Genomic DNA, 17,730 nt, shown 5'->3' with positions numbered 1-17,730 from the left:
AGCAGGTAGAGGGGGAGGGGACGTGTGATATAATGTTTACAGCAGGTAGAGGGGGAGGGGACGTGTGATATAATGTTTATAGCAGGTAGAGGCGGAGGGGACGTGTGATATAATGTTTATAGCAGGTAGAGGGGGAGGGGACGTGTGATATAATGTTTATAGCAGGTAGAGGCGGAGGGGACGTGTGATATAATGTTTATAGCAGGTAGAGGCGGAGGGGACGTGTGATATGTTTATAGCAGGTAGAGGCGGAGGGGACGTGTGATATGTTTATAGCAGGTAGAGGGGGAGGGACGTGTGATATAATGTTTATAGCAGGTAGAGGCGGAGGGGACGTGTGATATAATGTTTATAGCAGGTAGAGGCGGAGGGGACGTGTGATATAATGTTTATAGCAGGTAGAGGCGGAGGGGACGTGTGATATAATGTTTATAGCAGGTAGAGGGGGAGGGGACGTGTGATATAATGTTTATAGCAGGTAGAGGGGGAGGGGACGTGTGATATAATGTTTATAGCAGGTAGAGGCGGAGGGGACGTGTGATAGGTTTATAGCAGGTAGAGGCGGAGGGGACGTGTGATATGTTTATAGCAGGTAGAGGCGGAGGGGACGTGTGATATAATGTTTATAGCAGGTAGAGGCGGAGGGATGTGTGATATAACGTTTATAGCAGGTAGAGGCGGAGGGGACGTGTGATATAATGTTTATAGCAGGTAGAGGGGGAGGGGACGTGTGATATAATGTTTATAGCAGGTAGAGGGGGAGGGACGTGTGATATAATGTTTATAGCAGGTAGAGGCGGAGGGGACGTGTGATATGTTTATAGCAGGTAGAGGCGGAGGGATGTGTGATATAACGTTTATAGCAGGTAGAGGGGGAGGGGACGTGTGATATAATGTTTATAGCAGGTAGAGGCGGAGGGACGTGTGATATAGCGTTTATAGCAGGTAGAGGCGGAGGGAACGTGTGATTTCACGTTTATAGCAGGTAGAGGGGGAGGGACGTGTGATATAATGTTTATAGCAGGTAGAGGCGGAGGGACGTGTGATATAGCGTTTATAGCAGGTAGAGGCGGAGGGAACGTGTGATATAACGTTTATAGCAGGTAGAGGGGGAGGGGACGTGTGATATAATGTTTATAGCAGGTAGAGGCGGAGGGGACGTGTGATATAATGTTTATAGCAGGTAGAGGGGGAGGGGACGTGTGATATAATGTTTATAGCAGGTAGAGGGGGAGGGACGTGTGATATAATGTTTATAGCAGGTAGAGGCGGAGGGGACGTGTGATATGTTTATAGCAGGTAAAGGCGGAGGGATGTGTGATATAACGTTTATAGCAGGTAGAGGGGGAGGGGACGTGTGATATAATGTTTATAGCAGGTAGAGGCGGAGGGACGTGTGATATAGCGTTTATAGCAGGTAGAGGCGGAGGGAACGTGTGATTTAACGTTTATAGCAGGTAGAGGGGGAGGGACGTGTGATATAATGTTTATAGCAGGTAGAGGCGGAGGGACGTGTTATATAGCGTTTATAGCAGGTAGAGGCGGAGGGAACGTGTGATTTAACGTTTATAGCAGGTAGAGGGGGAGGGACGTGTGATATAATGTTTATAGCAGGTAGAGGCGGAGGGACGTGTGATATAATGTTTATAGCAGGTAGAGGCGGAGGGAACGTGTGATATAGCGTTTATAGCAGGTAGAGGGGGAGGGGACGTGTGATATAATGTTTATAGCAGGTAGAGGCGGAGGGACGTGTGATATAATGTTTATAGCAGGTAGAGGGGGAGGGGACGTGTGATATAATGTTTATAGCAGGTAGAGGCGGAGGGGACGTGTGATATAACGTTTATAGCAGGTAGAGGGGGAGGGACGTGTGATATAATGTTTATAGCAGGTAGAGGCGGAGGGACGTGTGATATAGCGTTTATAGCAGGTAGAGGGGGAGGGGACGTGTGATATAATGTTTATAGCAGGTAGAGGCGGAGGGAACGTGTGATATAACGTTTACAGCAGGTAGAGGGGGAGGGGACGTGTGATATAATGTTTATAGCAGGTAGAGGCGGAGGGGACGTGTGATATAATGTTTATAGCAGGTAGAGGCGGAGGGATGTGTGATATAACGTTTATAGCAGGTAGAGGCGGAGGGGACGTGTGATATAATGTTTATAGCAGGTAGAGGGGGAGGGGACGTGTGATATAATGTTTATAGCAGGTAGAGGGGGAGGGACGTGTGATATAGCGTTTATAGCAGGTAGAGGCTGAGGGGACGTGTGATATAATGTTTATAGCAGGTAGAGGGGGAGGGACGTGTGATATAGCGTTTATAGCAGGTAGAGGCGGAGGGAACGTGTGATATAACGTTTATAGCAGGTAGAGGGGGAGGGGACGTGTGATATAATGTTTATAGCAGGTAGAGGCGGAGGGGACGTGTGATATAACGTTTATAGCAGGTGGAGGGGGAGGGACGTGTGATATAATGTTTATAGCAGGTAGAGGCGGAGGGGACGTGTGATATAACGTTTATAGCAGGTGGAGGGGGAGGGACGTGTGATATAGCGTTTATAGCAGGTAGAGGCGGAGGGAACGTGTGATATAACGTTTATAGCAGGTAGAGGCGGAGGGACGTGTGATATAATGTTTATAGCAGGTAGAGGCGGAGGGACGTGTGATATAATGTTTATAGCAGGTAGAGGCGGAGGGACGTGTGATATAGCGTTTATAGCAGGTAGAGGCGGAGGGAACGTGTGATATAACGTTTATAGCAGGTAGAGGGGGAGGGGACGTGTGATATAATGTTTATAGCAGGTAGAGGCGGAGGGACGTGTGATATAGCGTTTATAGCAGGTAGAGGCGGAGGGAACGTGTGATATAACGTTTATAGCAGGTAGAGGGGGAGGGGACGTGTGATATAATGTTTATAGCAGGTAGAGGCGGAGGGGACGTGTGATATAATGTTTATAGCAGGTAGAGGGGGGGGGGACGTGTGATATAATGTTTATAGCAGGTAGAGGGGGAGGGGACGTGTGATATAATGTTTATAGCAGGTAGAGGGGGAGGGGACGTGTGATATAATGTTTATAGCAGGTAGAGGGGGAGGGGACGTGTGATATAATGTTTATAGCAGGTAGAGGCGGAGGGGACGTGTGATATAATGTTTATAGCAGGTAGAGGCGGAGGGGACGTGTGATATAATGTTTATAGCAGGTAGAGGCGGAGGGGACGTGTGATATAATGTTTATAGCAGGTAGAGGCGGAGGGGACGTGTGATATGTTTATAGCAGGTAGAGGCGGAGGGATGTGTGATATAACGTTTATAGCAGGTAGAGGCGGAGGGGACGTGTGATATAATGTTTATAGCAGGTAGAGGGGGAGGGGACGTGTGATATAATGTTTATAGCAGGTAGAGGGGGAGGGGACGTGTGATATAATGTTTATAGCAGGTAGAGGGGGAGGGACGTGTGATATAATGTTTATAGCAGGTAGAGGCGGAGGGGACGTGTGATATGTTTATAGCAGGTAGAGGCGGAGGGATGTGTGATATAACGTTTATAGCAGGTAGAGGGGGAGGGGACGTGTGATATAGCGTTTATAGCAGGTAGAGGCGGAGGGAACGTGTGATATGATGTTTATAGCAGGTAGAGGGGGAGGGGACGTGTGATATAATGTTTATAGCAGGTAGAGGGGGAGGGGACGTGTGATATAATGTTTATAGCAGGTAGAGGGGGAGGGACGTGTGATATGTTTATAGCAGGTAGAGGCGGAGGGACGTGTGATATAGCGTTTATAGCCGGTAGAGGCGGAGGGAACGTGTGATATAATGTTTATAGCAGGTAGAGGCGGAGGGACGTGTGATATAATGTTTATAGCAGGTAGAGGCGGAGGGACGTGTGATATAATGTTTATAGCAGGTAGAGGCGGAGGGGACGTGTGATATAACGTTTATAGCAGGTAGAGGGGGAGGGACGTGTGATATAATGTTTATAGCAGGTAGAGGCGGAGGGGACGTGTGATATAACGTTTATAGCAGGTAGAGGGGGAGGGGACGTGTGATATAATGTTTATAGCAGGTAGAGGCGGAGGGAACGTGTGATATAACGTTTATAGCAGGTAGAGGGGGAGGGGACGTGTGATATAATGTTTATAGCATGTAGAGCCGGAGGGGACGTGTGATATAACGTTTATAGCAGGTAGAGGGGGAGGGACGTGTGATATAACGTTTATAGCAGGTAGAGGCGGAGGGACGTGTGATATAGCGTTTATAGCAGGTAGAGGCGGAGGGAACGTGTGATATAACGTTTATAGCAGGTAGAGGGGGAGGGGACGTGTGATATAATGTTTATAGCAGGTAGAGGCGGAGGGGACGTGTGATATAATGTTTATAGCAGGTAGAGGGGGAGGGGACGTGTGATATAATGTTTACAGCAGGTAGAGGGGGAGGGGACGTGTGATATAATGTTTATAGCAGGTAGAGGCGGAGGAGACGTGTGATATAATGTTTACAGCAGGTAGAGGGGGAGGGACGTGTGATATAATGTTTATATCAGGTAGAGGCGGAGGGGACGTGTGATATAATGTTTATAGCAGGTAGAGGCGGAGGGGACGTGTGATATAATGTTTACAGCAGGTAGAGGGGGAGGGACGTGTGATATAACGTTTATAGCAGTTAGAGGGGGAGGGGACGTGTGATATAATGTTTATAGCAGGTAGAGGGGGAGGGACGTGTGATATAATGTTTATAGCAGGTATAGGCGGAGGGACGTGTGATATAATGTTTATAGCAGGTAGAGGGGGAGGGGACGTGTGATATAATGTTTATAGCAGGTAGAGGGGGAGGGACGTGTGATATAATGTTTATAGCAGGTAGAGGCGGAGGGGACGTGTGATATAATGTTTACAGCAGGTAGAGGGGGAGGGACGTGTGATATAACGTTTATAGCAGTTAGAGGGGGAGGGGACGCGTGATATAATGTTTATAGCAGGTAGAGGGGGAGGGACGTGTGATATAATGTTTATAGCAGGTATAGGCGGAGGGACGTGTGATATAATGTTTATAGCAGGTAGAGGGGGAGGGGACGTGTGATATAATGTTTATAGCAGGTAGAGGGGGAGGGACGTGTGATATAATGTTTATAGCAGGTAGAGGCGGAGGGGACGTGTGATATAACGTTTATAGCAGGTAGAGGGGGAGGGACGTGTGATATAATGTTTATAACAGGTAGAGGCGGAGGGACGTGTGATATAATGTTTATAGCAGGTAGGTAGAGGCGGAGGGGACGTGTGATATAATGTTTATAGCAGGTAGAGGCGGAGGGGACGTGTGATATAACGTTTATAGCAGGTAGAGGGGGAGGGGACGTGTGATATAATGTTTATAGCAGGTAGGTAGAGGCGGAGGGGACGTGTGATATAATGTTTATAGCAGGTAGAGGCGGAGGGGACGTGTGATATAATGTTTATAGCAGGTAGAGGCGGAGGGGACGTGTGATATAACGTTTATAGCAGGTAGAGGGGGAGGGGACGTGTGATATAATGTTTATAGCAGGTAGGTAGAGGCGGAGGGGACGTGTGATATAATGTTTATAGCAGGTAGAGGCGGAGGGGACGTGTGATATAATGTTTATAGCAGGTAGAGGCGGATGGGACGTGTGATATAATGTTTATAGCAGGTAGAGGCGGAGGGGACGTGTGATATAGCGTTTATAGCAGGTAGAGGGGGAGGGACGTGTGATATAACGTTTATAGCAGGTAGAGGGGGAGGGGACGTGTGATATAATGTTTATAGCAGGTAGGTAGAGGCGGAGGGGACGTGTGATATGTTTATAGCAGGTAGAGGCGGAGGGGACGTGTGATATAATGTTTATAGCAGGTAGAGGCGGAGGGGACGTGTGATATAATGTTTATAGCAGGTAGAGGCGGAGGGGACGTGTGATATAGCGTTTATAGCAGGTAGAGGCGGAGGGACGTGTGATATAACGTTTATAGCAGGTAGAGGGGGAGGGGACGTGTGATATAATGTTTATAGCAGGTAGGTAGAGGCGGAGGGGACGTGTGATATAATGTTTATAGCAGGTAGAGGCGGAGGGGACGTGTGATATAATGTTTATAGCAGGTAGAGGCGGAGGGACGTGTGATATAACGTTTATAGCAGGTAGAGGGGGAGGGGACGTGTGATATAATGTTTATAGCAGGTAGGTAGAGGCGGAGGGGACGTGTGATATAATGTTTATAGCAGGTAGAGGCGGAGGGGACGTGTGATATAGCGTTTATAGCAGGTAGAGGGGGAGGGACGTGTGATATAACGTTTATAGCAGGTAGAGGGGGAGGGGACGTGTGATATAATGTTTATAGCAGGTAGGTAGAGGCGGAGGGGACGTGTGATATAATGTTTATAGCAGGTAGAGGCGGAGGGGACGTGTGATATAATGTTTATAGCAGGTAGAGGCGGAGGGGACGTGTGATATAATGTTTATAGCAGGTAGAGGCGGAGGGGACGTGTGATATAGCGTTTATAGCAGGTAGAGGCGGAGGGACGTGTGATATAACGTTTATAGCAGGTAGAGGGGGAGGGGACGTGTGATATAATGTTTATAGCAGGTGGGTAGAGGCGGAGGGGACGTGTGATATAATGTTTATAGCAGGTAGAGGCGGAGGGGACGTGTGATATAATGTTTATAGCAGGTAGAGGCGGAGGGACGTGTGATATAACGTTTATAGCAGGTAGAGGGGGAGGGGACGTGTGATATAATGTTTATAGCAGGTAGGTAGAGGCGGAGGGGACGTGTGATATAATGTTTATAGCAGGTAGAGGCGGAGGGGACGTGTGATATAGCGTTTATAGCAGGTAGAGGGGGAGGGACGTGTGATATAACATTTATAGCAGGTAGAGGGGGAGGGGACGTGTGATATAATGTTTATAGCAGGTAGGTAGAGGCGGAGGGGGACGTGTGGTATAACGTTTGTAGAGGTGGAGGGCCGTGTGAAGTCCCAGTTAAAGCAGGGGGGAGATGTAGGGGCCCACACTATTTGGCTAAGGATCCTTGTACATGGGTGATTTTCTCGTACAATGTCTGTGATGCGAGACGCGCGTGAAAAGACCCCAACATTTTAAATGGGTTTCTTTACATGGGTGCTTTTTTCTCTCGCAGAGACTGCAGTGTGCATTATTTTTTTTGGGTGATTCTGTTTAAGAATCGCCCGTTCTTCCCTATTGGAGCACAAGAATAACTGAAGGCATCGCGCTCGCACTTACATGCGGGTCTCATGTGGACATTATGCCGTTTCGCACCCATAAGGAACAATGGGTGATTTCCTCGCACGTTTGTTTAAGCACATTTTTCTGTGATTACAAGCAGTTGGGTTACATTCACACGGGCGAGAAAAACGCATGAGTTCTGTGTGATGGCGGAAACTTCCGGTAACCCACAGTTTATTTATGGGGGGATTTATCTTTTGTAGTTACGCTGTCAAACAGAAACCCGGAAGCCCGTCCCAATGTTTAAGGGATCCTGACTGTTCTTTACTACGGGGGCAAAAAGAAAAAACTGCATCACACTCGCGCGGATAAGAGTTTTATGTGAGTGCGATGCCTTTTTTTTGTTTTTTTCTAATATTTTTTTGGGCGGTGACTTTCTGGCTCTGATCTGGTGATCGCCTGTGTGAAGGAGCGCTTAGACTGGTTCTGCACCTAGTCATGGCTTCTCCTTCTGGCTGTAAACTGAACACCTCCTCCCCCTCATCTGCTGTAAACTGCAGCAGAATTCATCATTCACTAAAGCGAGTCCTGAAACAGTGACACTCTATTTTATTTATTTTTTTGCTAAAATTATTTTTGTTTTAAAATAAAAACCGTGAATTTAATAAAAAAAAAAAAAGAAAAAAAAAAAGTACTGAGTGTAGAAGTCCGAAGCCCCTAAATGCTTGCTGTGTCCGGTATCTTCTTAGAAGTGATTCTACTAGATCGTCTTGTTTCCAGTTCTGCTGCTTATTTCACTTCACATTAAGACATAAATGTGTTTAACTCCTTCTATTCCTTAGATAACCGAAGATCCCAGTAAAAGAATGGCCGTCCTAAAGCATCACTTTGTACGACACCCCGCAAAACTGTACGAGCCGTCCTCGGAAACAGCCGTAAATATCTCAGGTAGGCAGCGACACCCGGATGTCCTTCATGCTGCTCTCACTGAGGGCCACGGACAGTACTTAGAGTCACTTAGGGGTAATGTGCAGTCATTTAACCCCTTAAGGACTAGAGTGTTTTGCCCCAAAAGGACTGGACACTCTTTAGTTGTTTTACAGCCCCCCTTTTTTTTTTCTTCAGCTACCAAATGCTAAAAAATAGTTTTATTTTTAAAATGAGTATTTTTCCGCTGGGTTCTTCATTTTGTTTTGGACGTTTTGATATATAATTTATATAGTGTCAGATTGCAGTGCATATATAGCGACTGTTTAGATTTGTTTCAGCAGTAGGTCCGTTTCTTTTTTAATATAATTCTTTTCTTTTTTTTTTTTTTTTTTGTCACATTTAAAAAAATTTTTTTTTAACATCTGTAACTTTTTTTTACTATCTTTGTTCCCTCTGACATATAAGACCTCTGGGGGTCATTCACATTGTCTTCTTTTTTTTTTCCCCCCAATTTTATACTATATCCACTGTAGCTGGAGCATCCATAGGACCCTCAGTTACAGGGAAGAACATCCCACTAATGTAAAAATGGTCACTAACAGAGCTTATCAGGGTCTGCTAAGACCTTGCAGCTCTGCCTTGGCAGGGGGCACCCAGCAGTCATGTGATCACTGGGTCGAGTAGCGGAAGTGACACTTCTGCTTTCTCTATTCACTACATAGCGCTCACTGAGTGTTATGTAGCCTGCAAAAGAGAAGGTAGAAGGGGTTAAAACAGTTTCTACACTCTCCTCCTGTTCCTCAGCTGTCACTGACAGCCATGGACCTGACCTGCTCCTGCTACACTGTGTTTTACCATGGCTTGCGGTGTGGCCTATTTCATCCCGTGCAAAAGGTCCTAAAATAGAGCAAACCCCAACCTTCTGTAGGTGTGCACACCAGTGGGGATCTTTAAGTCACTCAACAGGCCTGTTTCAGAGCGCATTCTAGTTAATGGTCTCGCTGTTATTAAACTGTTGCTCGCATTTCTGTGTTCTACCAATTAAGCTTGTCTCTGATTTGTTAGCTCTAGGTGATTCTACAGTCACTATTTACTTGATTGTTATCACAACTATCCATTATGCAAATGTTTGTGACTCCTTCATCTGCATGGTATGGCTGCTATACCTTCACATGGGACACTCCAGTTAGAGGACTGCAACAGAAACTCTTTCAAATCAGACCAAAAGCGTTGCTCTATCCACGATCTAACTGGAGCGGCAGCCATTTGAAGTAGTTAGTAGATGGAGCTCTGTGTATGAACTGGTATTGGGCTCATTTAATAGGACAATTGTATATAAAATGTCAGCTGTAAATGTTCGCTGACGAATGACTTACCTCCTTTTATTTTTATAATTCGTATCCTGTTTTTTAATTTGATTTTCAGAGACCGCAAGATGTTTTTTTGTCAAAACAAGGAACTGGGAACTTCTAGTTACAAAGGTAAGTTTTATCTGAGCGCTAGTCACATTTCTATTCAAAGAAATGGAATGTCTCAATTTAAAATGCTTAACCCTTTGAGAACATGGCCCTTTTTTTTGTAATTGATTTGTTTTCAAAGCATAATTTTTTCATTTGATGGATCGTTTTTCCTTATTGTACTACTTTTTTGGGGTATTTAACCCCTTAAGGACACGGCCTATTTTGAGCATAAGGACGCAATGATTTTTGGGGGATTTACAGCTCCAATTTATGTGCGTGTGTGTTGTGTGTATATATGTATAATATATATATGAATGAATAGGGGAAAGAGCACAAAAAAAGGGTGGGTGTTTCTTTTTTTTTTTACACTATTTGTATCTCTTTTATACGCTTTTTATATCTTTGTAGGGGACTTATACCATAGCAGCTATGATAAAGTATTGCAGGACTTGCAAGTCAGGATGCCTGTAGCTGGCGTTCCTGTTGCCATGTCAAGCCATCAGCCCTCCGCGATTACATCGCGAGGGTCCGATGACGTCACAGAGGCGGCGCACTCCCACTGTAAACTCTTTAACATGCTGCGATCTACATGTCACAGCATGTAGGGGGTTAAAAGCAGGTAACAGCCGGCTCCCGCAGCGGGATCAGTAGCTGAGCCTGTGCCATCCACAGGACGTAAGGTTACATCCTGTCGCGTTAAGTACCCACCTAACCATAACGTAACCTTTTGTCCTGTGGCATTAAGGGGTTAAAGAGTAGCTGCACTCTTTAAATTTTCTTTTTACAAAAGCGTACAAAATTGGCGTTTATAAGCATTTTTATAATAGATTTTATCAGCCTACTGTCTGTGTTTTTGATAGAAAACCCCTCTTCAGCTATGCAGCTGTAAGTAAAGACTGAGCTGAGAAATCCATCTTTAGCTCACAGCATAGCAGTAGGGGGCGCTCCAGCTGCGCCTGCACTGTTCTCTCCTGTATAACTGCATTAATAAAGCCTCACAAACCTTTCCTGAGTGCCACAATCTATACCCAGCATTGTGCTGCGCGCCGTGTAAGAGGGGCCATGCAGAGGCGTTGGCGAATATACAGTGGCATGAGCAAGGATTGAGGTGTGAAGCAGCAGACTGCTGCAGCGTGTCTCCCTCCCAACACAGCCAGCTCTGCAGAGATGTGGCAGCGGCCGATGACTATGGGAGCTGCGGCAGCGGCCGATGACTATGGGAGCTGCGGCAGCGGCCGATGACTATGGGAGCTGCGGCAGCGGCCGATGACTATGGGAGCTGCGGCAGCGGCTGATGACTATGGGAGCTGCCAGCTGTGATCACCTGCATGGAGCTAGTACTGTTGTGTAGCTTCTGGATGCGGATGGACACCCTGCTTCTGGGGAATGCAGCTGGACCTTTGGACTTGTGGCTGGCTGATCGGCATGCCTCCCGCTAGTGTTGAGTCAGTGGGGCCCCCAGGTTCCGGTGGACACACTCTAGCGACTTTATTTTGGTTTGCAGGCCTACGATAAGAGGATTGGGGAGAAGAATTAAGATGCATCAAACTGGGTTGTGTTATTCTTCAGTGATGAATCCAGGTTAAGTTTGGGCGCTGGCGATGGACCTGTTCGTGTCTGGAGACCTCAGGGTGAGCACCTCAATCCTGCCTTTGCTGTGGACTGCCCCCTGCTGGTGTGATGATCTAGTAGTGGTACGAGGGAACATGTCAGCTCAGTGATATGTACAGGACATCCTGCAGTTAAAGCAAATGTGGATTGATATGCCGTAGGATACCATGCGAAACCTTATATGTCATTTGATTCTCCTTGATAACAGGCCAACAGTGAAGCCTGTTATGCATTTCCTCTACATGAAAAGAGAAAAACGTATGGCCAGTTTCACTGTCGCAGCACCTTCTTGGTAAGATGCTTACATTTTTTTCCTTTGATTTGTGGATATTGCAAATAACCATTAGCAGCGCTTACATGAGACCACACGCTGATAGGAGGAGTCGGCTGCCGCGTAGAGCGGGAGGGGCGGAGTCGGCTGCCGCGTGGAGCGGGAGTGGCGGAGTCGGCTGCCGCGTGGAGCGGGAGTGGCGGAGTCGGCTGCCGCGTGGGGCGGGAGTGGCGGAGTCGGCTGCCGCGTGGGGCGGGAGTGGCGGAGTCGGCTGCCGCGTGGGGCGGGAGTGGCGGAGTCGGCTGCCGCGTGGGGCGGGAGTGGCGGAGTCGGCTGCCGCGTGGGGCGGGAGTGGCGGAGTCGGCTGCCGCGTGGGGCGGGAGTGGCGGAGTCGGCTGCCGCGTGGGGCGGGAGTGGCGGAGTCGGCTGCCGCGTGGGGCGGGAGTGGCGGAGTCGGCTGCCGCGTGGGGCGGGAGTGGCGGAGTCGGCTGCCGCGTGGGGCGGGAGTGGCGGAGTCGGCTGCCGCGTGGGGCGGGAGTGGCGGAGTCGGCTGCCGCGTGGGGCGGGAGTGGCGGAGTCGGCTGCCGCGTGGGGCGGGAGTGGCGGAGTCGGCTGCCGCGTGGGGCGGGAGTGGCGGAGTCGGCTGCCGCGTGGGGCGGGAGTGGCGGAGTCGGCTGCCGCGTGGGGCGGGAGTGGCGGAGTCGGCTGCCGCGTGGGGCGGGAGTGGCGGAGTCGGCTGCAATATCTGGTGATAAAAACCAATGTTTATAATGATGGACTGGATCCAGTCCATCATTATGATGCCAAAACCAGCTGCTAAATGTAAGCTTGTTGATTTCTGTTTAACCCTTTGCTGTTTCTGTGCAGTTCACTCACAGTTGGATATTCGGCTGCAGCGATAAAGAGTCAGCTAAGTGGTATGTAGTATTTACACTCCTGTACATTATCACCAACATGTCGCTGTAGTGTTGTGTTTGTGCTACATTTCAAGAAAGTGTCCAGCAGAGAGGGGTTTCCTGTGTTTGGGGTTATAAAGGGGTTGTCCAGTTATAAGCTACTGATGGCCTATACTCTGAATACGCTATCAGCAGGGGTCCGCTGCCTGGGAGTCCTGCCTTTCAGCAGTTCCCTTGGCCAGTGCACTAAGCTGATTTCTGCAGGAAGCAGACGGCTCTGTTCCCACTCCAGAGGCCAGCCTTGGTATTGCAGGTTATTTCCCAATTAAGTAAACAGAAACTTTGCCTGTAATAGCAAGCTTGTCCACTGCAGGGGGAACGGAGCTGTCTGCTTCCTGCATAAATAAGCAATGTGTATGAGTACAACGCCAGAGCTTATCAGTGGAGGTCCCGGGCAGCAGACTCTTGCCGATCTACTATTGATGGCCTAATTCTAAGGATAGGAGTACAGAGCAGATTAGAGTGCTTGCCATGCACCCTCCTGTAATTGCATTAGCCAAGCTGCCGTTATATCAGGATAAGCAATGTCAGCCAAAACAGGAATATGAAGACAGCAGAATGCTTGTGTCACATAGCACATGGGCCTTCATGGATGTTAAAGGGGTTGCCTGCTCCCTGTGTGTACAAGTAATACCCTCCTCTCCTGGGTCCCTGCAGCTCCAGCGCCATTGTCTGCACCGGGTCTGTGGTGACATGCAGCCGCAGCCTGTGACATCCCATAAATAGGCTGTCTGCAGTCTGTCAACGGAGCCGGGAGAGGAAAGTATGGGACTGTTTATTACTTTTACACATGGAGAGCAGGAATTTGGGGGAAATAAAGATGAAATCAGACAAGCCCTTTTTAAGAGGAATTCCACCACTTAATCAGTAGTTCAAACCAGAAGTGAATATTAGGTTTAACTTCTTCCAGCCCATTATGTACAGCGCTAGCTGCGATGTGTAAAGGGTTAGCGGAGGGAGGGAACGTCCTCTGTGATATCGGCTGGCCGCCAGCCAGCCACAACAACCGGATGACATGCAGTGGCCTCTGGGTTCGTCATGCCTTGATGTAGAGAAGAACACAGTGCACTGCAGTACTGCAGTGTATTATATGAGTGATATAAGCAAAGGTAAATTAAATTTAAAAAAAGATCTAATAGAAAATGTTTGTTATTGCTGCATCTGTAATAACCAGTACAATAAATTCAACACCATTTTTAGCCCGCATGGCAAACGGTATTTAAAAAAGCAAAAATGGAAAGAAACAACGAAACCAAGGACGATATGATCGAAAAATAAAATGTAAAATACCCCAGGTTCTCCTCACCCTGTAAGTTCTGATTTTCAGGTGGTCTTCCTCATTTTTCTGCTGCTTGCAATTCCTTTTCATGGAGGGGGGCATGGAGCAGACTGGTATTAGGGTATCTTGACACCACCAGAAAGAACTGGTGGAGTCAAGATTGACAGGGGGTTGACGCCCCCTGTGCCTGATTGGCTGCAGGTCCTCGCAGCCCACTAAACTCATGCAGCATCTGCAGTTATTTCTGACAGGGATGAAGGGTTGGGGTGAGGGCTAAGTGTTGGGGTGAGGGGTAAGTGTAACAGTCTTACTGATAGGGCTAACTGTTAGACTTACCCCCCCCCCCCGCCCTCCCCCTCCTGGTCCTTCAAACTCCCCCTCCCTCCCCGGACCTGTCTACTCCCGCGGCCACTTCCCCTGTGGCCGAACGAGGCGGGAGCGCTGTGAGTGGCGTCCCCGCTGCTGTGCCCTACTCTTGCTCACCCAGCATCGGCACAGTAGTCTTGAGCTGCCGCTCAGCTACGTCCATGGAAAAGTAAAAAGTTATGGAAGTTAGGGGTTTTATCATACAACAGTGGAGAAACAAAAAGAAAACTATATATAATTTTAACATTGCCGGACCAATCACCAGAAAACAATTAGCATTTACTTTCTGCTGTTTAATAAGTTATACGATGCACTATACAGTTTGTACCCAAAAATGATGCCAATAAGGCCTCATGTCCACGGGGAAAATCAGGCCTGCTCCGGATTCTCCATGTAGAATCTGCAGCGGGTCCCTCCTGCCCCGCGGACATGAGCACTGAAAATAGGAATAAATCAGAATTAACTCACCTCCCGCCCGCTCCGGATACTTCCTCTGCTGCCGCGTCATCTTCTCTCGTCGCGGCCGGATCTTCTTTCTTCGGCTCGGCGGATGTGCATGATGACGTCGGTGACGTGCCCCGCGCATGCGCCGGGCCGAAGCAAAATGATCCGGCCGCGACTGAGAGAAGATTGCGCCGCGGTGAAGAGAAGAACTGGAGCGTGTGAGTAAAATCTGATTTTTGTCTCCCTCGGATCCGGACGGCTTCCATAGGCTTCAATAGAAGCCCGCGGGAGCCGTCCCCGCGGGAGACCCGCACGAAAATGGAGCATGGTCCAGATTTTTTTCATGCTCCATTTTTTTTAAAATCCCTTTTATTGACCATCCGCGGGTATTTATCTACCCCGCGGGTGGTCAATGCATCCCTACGGGGTGCGGATCCGCGCGCGGGAGAAGCGTTAAAATCTGCTGCGGATTTTAATTCTTATTTTGCCCGTGGACATGAGCCCTAAGAACAGCTCGCCACGCAAAAAAACAAGCCCTCATACGGCCACAAATTAATTTTTTTCTTCCTGTTGGAAATCCTTTCTGTTTGGTCTTTTCAGTTTTGATTTATAACTTCTGTCTTATATATTTAATATTTTCTCAGTACAGAACTTGAAGATTTGTCCTGGAGGGCCGAGCTGCTGCCTACTGCCAAGGTAAGTGCAACATTACTGGGGGGCAAAAAATATCCAATACATGAGAAGCCCTTATTGTATTTGCTCAGGCATGGCCCGCTGGTTCCACACAGATGCGTTTTAGAATCCTCTAGCAGGATTCCCCGGGACGGGTCTATTTCATGGAACTAGTTAAAATGCAGCTGTGTGACGTGGAGATCCCATTGAGCTGCCATTCCCCATATTAAAATAATGAAGTGAACTATACGTACCCCTCCGAGGCTGCTGGAATCCAGCACTGCAGACCCACTGTGGACCCAATGATTGCTGTGATAGATGTCACAGGAAATCAGGTGACCACTGCAGCCAATAAGAGGCTGCAACGTTGGCGCTCTCATTCTGAGCCCCGTGATGCCAGGAGTTCATGAATGTGTCACTGCTGCCTGTCATTGGCTGCAGCGGTCACCTGATGACATTATCTGTCACAACAATCACTGGGACCAGAGCGGGGCTGCAGTGTTGGATCCCGAGGGCTGTGGCAAGTATAGTTGACTAAGTTATTTTAATACAGGGGTTCCTTTAGAAGTGGGGGTCTCCAGTAACAGGGCAACCCTTTTTAATATTTGTGTTTTTGTATTCTGATTTTTTTTGTGAATGTCCTATAGGTCCTAGGGAGCTGAAACCGGTTCAAAAACTTCCTGAAGCGCCTGATTTACCTATGTGGCAAATTTGGTGTAGATTGGTCCCGTCATCTCACTGTGTATAAAGAATGGACAACAAGCAAATCCATTTTTCTATAAGCAGAATAGGACTGTGTCACCTTGAACCTCCGCAGGCTACTGAACCAGTCTTGGATCACAGAGTGTCATGGCCATAATACAGAATCTCCGATTGGGAATCCAAAGTGGTTCTGGGTACAAGAATGATTACATAGTGACGGAGTGATACCAATAATTGTTTGAGGACCAAATTATACCCCACATTGTGACCACGTAATGCCACCATACTGTTTCTGAAAAAAAGTATTGCCCAGATACAGAAGATACCAGTTATACATGGGTGCTGTATTAGTGACTACTAGAGATGAGCGGGTATACTCGCTAAAGGCAATTGCTCGAGCGAGCATTGCCTTTAATGAGTATCTCCCCCGTTCGAGACTGCAGGTTCGGGTGCCGGCGCGGGGAGCGGTGAGTAGCGCTGTCAGCAGGAGGACGCGGGGGGGAGAGAGGGAGAGGGAGATCTCCCCTCTTTTCCGCCCCGCTCTCTCCCGCAGCTCCGTGCCCGCTGCCGGCACCTGAACCTTCCGTCTCGAGCGGGGAAGATACTCGCTAAAGGCAATGCTCGCTTGAGCAATTGCCTTTAGTGAGTATACTCGCTCATCTATAGTGACTACAGTACAGTTATCTTCAGTGTCAATTTTGACAGCGGCATTTAAGTCCTCCGATGTCCCGTATGGCCCCCTTGATGAACTGCCTGTCAGATTGCAGTATGATGTAATGCTATGGCATCATACTGCAGGAGCAATAAAAACATTGCATACTGTAGTCCCCCAGGGGGGCTTAAAAGAGAAAAAAAAGCAATACAGTTTTATTAATTTAAAACAAAAAAAAAAAGTTTAAATCACCCCCCCCCCCCTTTTGCCATATCTATAATAAAATCTAAATCCTAAAAGATAAATACATATTTGGTATCGCCGCGCCCGTAAAAGTCCGATCTACCAAAGTAGCGCATTATTTACCTCGCACAGTGAACGTACTCCGAAAACAAATAAATGAACTCCAGAAATGCACTTTTTTAGTCACCCTGTCTCCCAGAAAAAATGCAATAAAAAAGGATTAAAAAGTCATATGTAGTCTGAATTAGCAATAACGTAAACTACTGGACATCCTGCAAAAAATGAGCCCTGAACTACGTCGCCGGAAAAATAAAGTTACTGTGTGCAGAAGATGCAGCAGAAAATAATTTTTAAAAAATTAACTATATTTGAAAAAAAAAATACAAGTACTACAGCCAAAAAAACCCCATACAAGTTTGTCTATCGTACTGACGCATAGAATAAAGTTATCATGTCACTTTTGTTGCAGTTTGTGCGCCGTAGAAACAAGACGCACTGAATGATGGCGGAATGTCGGGTTTTTTTCCCCCCATTTTACTCCACTTTAAATTTTTTAAAAAGTTTTTCAGTTGATTATATGATACATTACATAGCACCATGGGGGTAGGGGTCAAGTCATTAAGGGGTTAAATAATGTACTAACTTCCTTCTCTGGGTCATTGCGAACACATGGATACCACATGTGTAATTTTGTAAAGTGAAAAGCCTGGGGGTTTTTTGTTTTTTTTTTTGTTTTTTTTTCATGATACTAATACTCTGCTATGCTGAGTATTAATTTTAGCTGGAAGACCCGAAGGCCACAGAGACCCATCAGGACCCCCTGATGACACTGCGGGCGGTCACACAGACCACGGCATACAAAGGGTTAAACAGCAGAGATGGGAGGTTTTCTGTGCTGTAAGTGCTGGTGCCTGATCACCAGCTCTCCCTGCCCACGGGGACCATCGGCCGTCTT

General features: G+C 47.6%; 1 protein-coding gene across 4 annotated transcripts in view; it reads left to right on the top strand.

The window, feature by feature from the left end:
• PGAP1 (post-GPI attachment to proteins inositol deacylase 1) overlaps positions 1 to 17,730 on the top strand; it is a 123,583-nt gene that overhangs the window by 32,911 nt on the left and 72,942 nt on the right. For all 4 annotated transcript variants that reach the window (XM_066577279.1, XM_066577278.1, XM_066577280.1 and 1 more), the window contains 5 exons: positions 8,032 to 8,137; positions 9,545 to 9,600; positions 11,399 to 11,482; positions 12,329 to 12,378; positions 15,151 to 15,202. In XM_066577279.1, coding sequence (XP_066433376.1) covers positions 8,032 to 8,137; positions 9,545 to 9,600; positions 11,399 to 11,482; positions 12,329 to 12,378; positions 15,151 to 15,202 — 348 coding nt within the window. The remainder of the gene's footprint in view (positions 1 to 8,031; positions 8,138 to 9,544; positions 9,601 to 11,398; positions 11,483 to 12,328; positions 12,379 to 15,150; positions 15,203 to 17,730) is intronic.

This window comes from Eleutherodactylus coqui, chromosome 8, assembly GCF_035609145.1.
Source record: "Eleutherodactylus coqui strain aEleCoq1 chromosome 8, aEleCoq1.hap1, whole genome shotgun sequence".
Lineage (NCBI taxonomy): Eukaryota > Metazoa > Chordata > Amphibia > Anura > Eleutherodactylidae > Eleutherodactylus > Eleutherodactylus coqui.
Note: the sequence above shows the minus strand (reverse complement) of the source record. Positions and strands in the feature narration are given on the sequence as shown.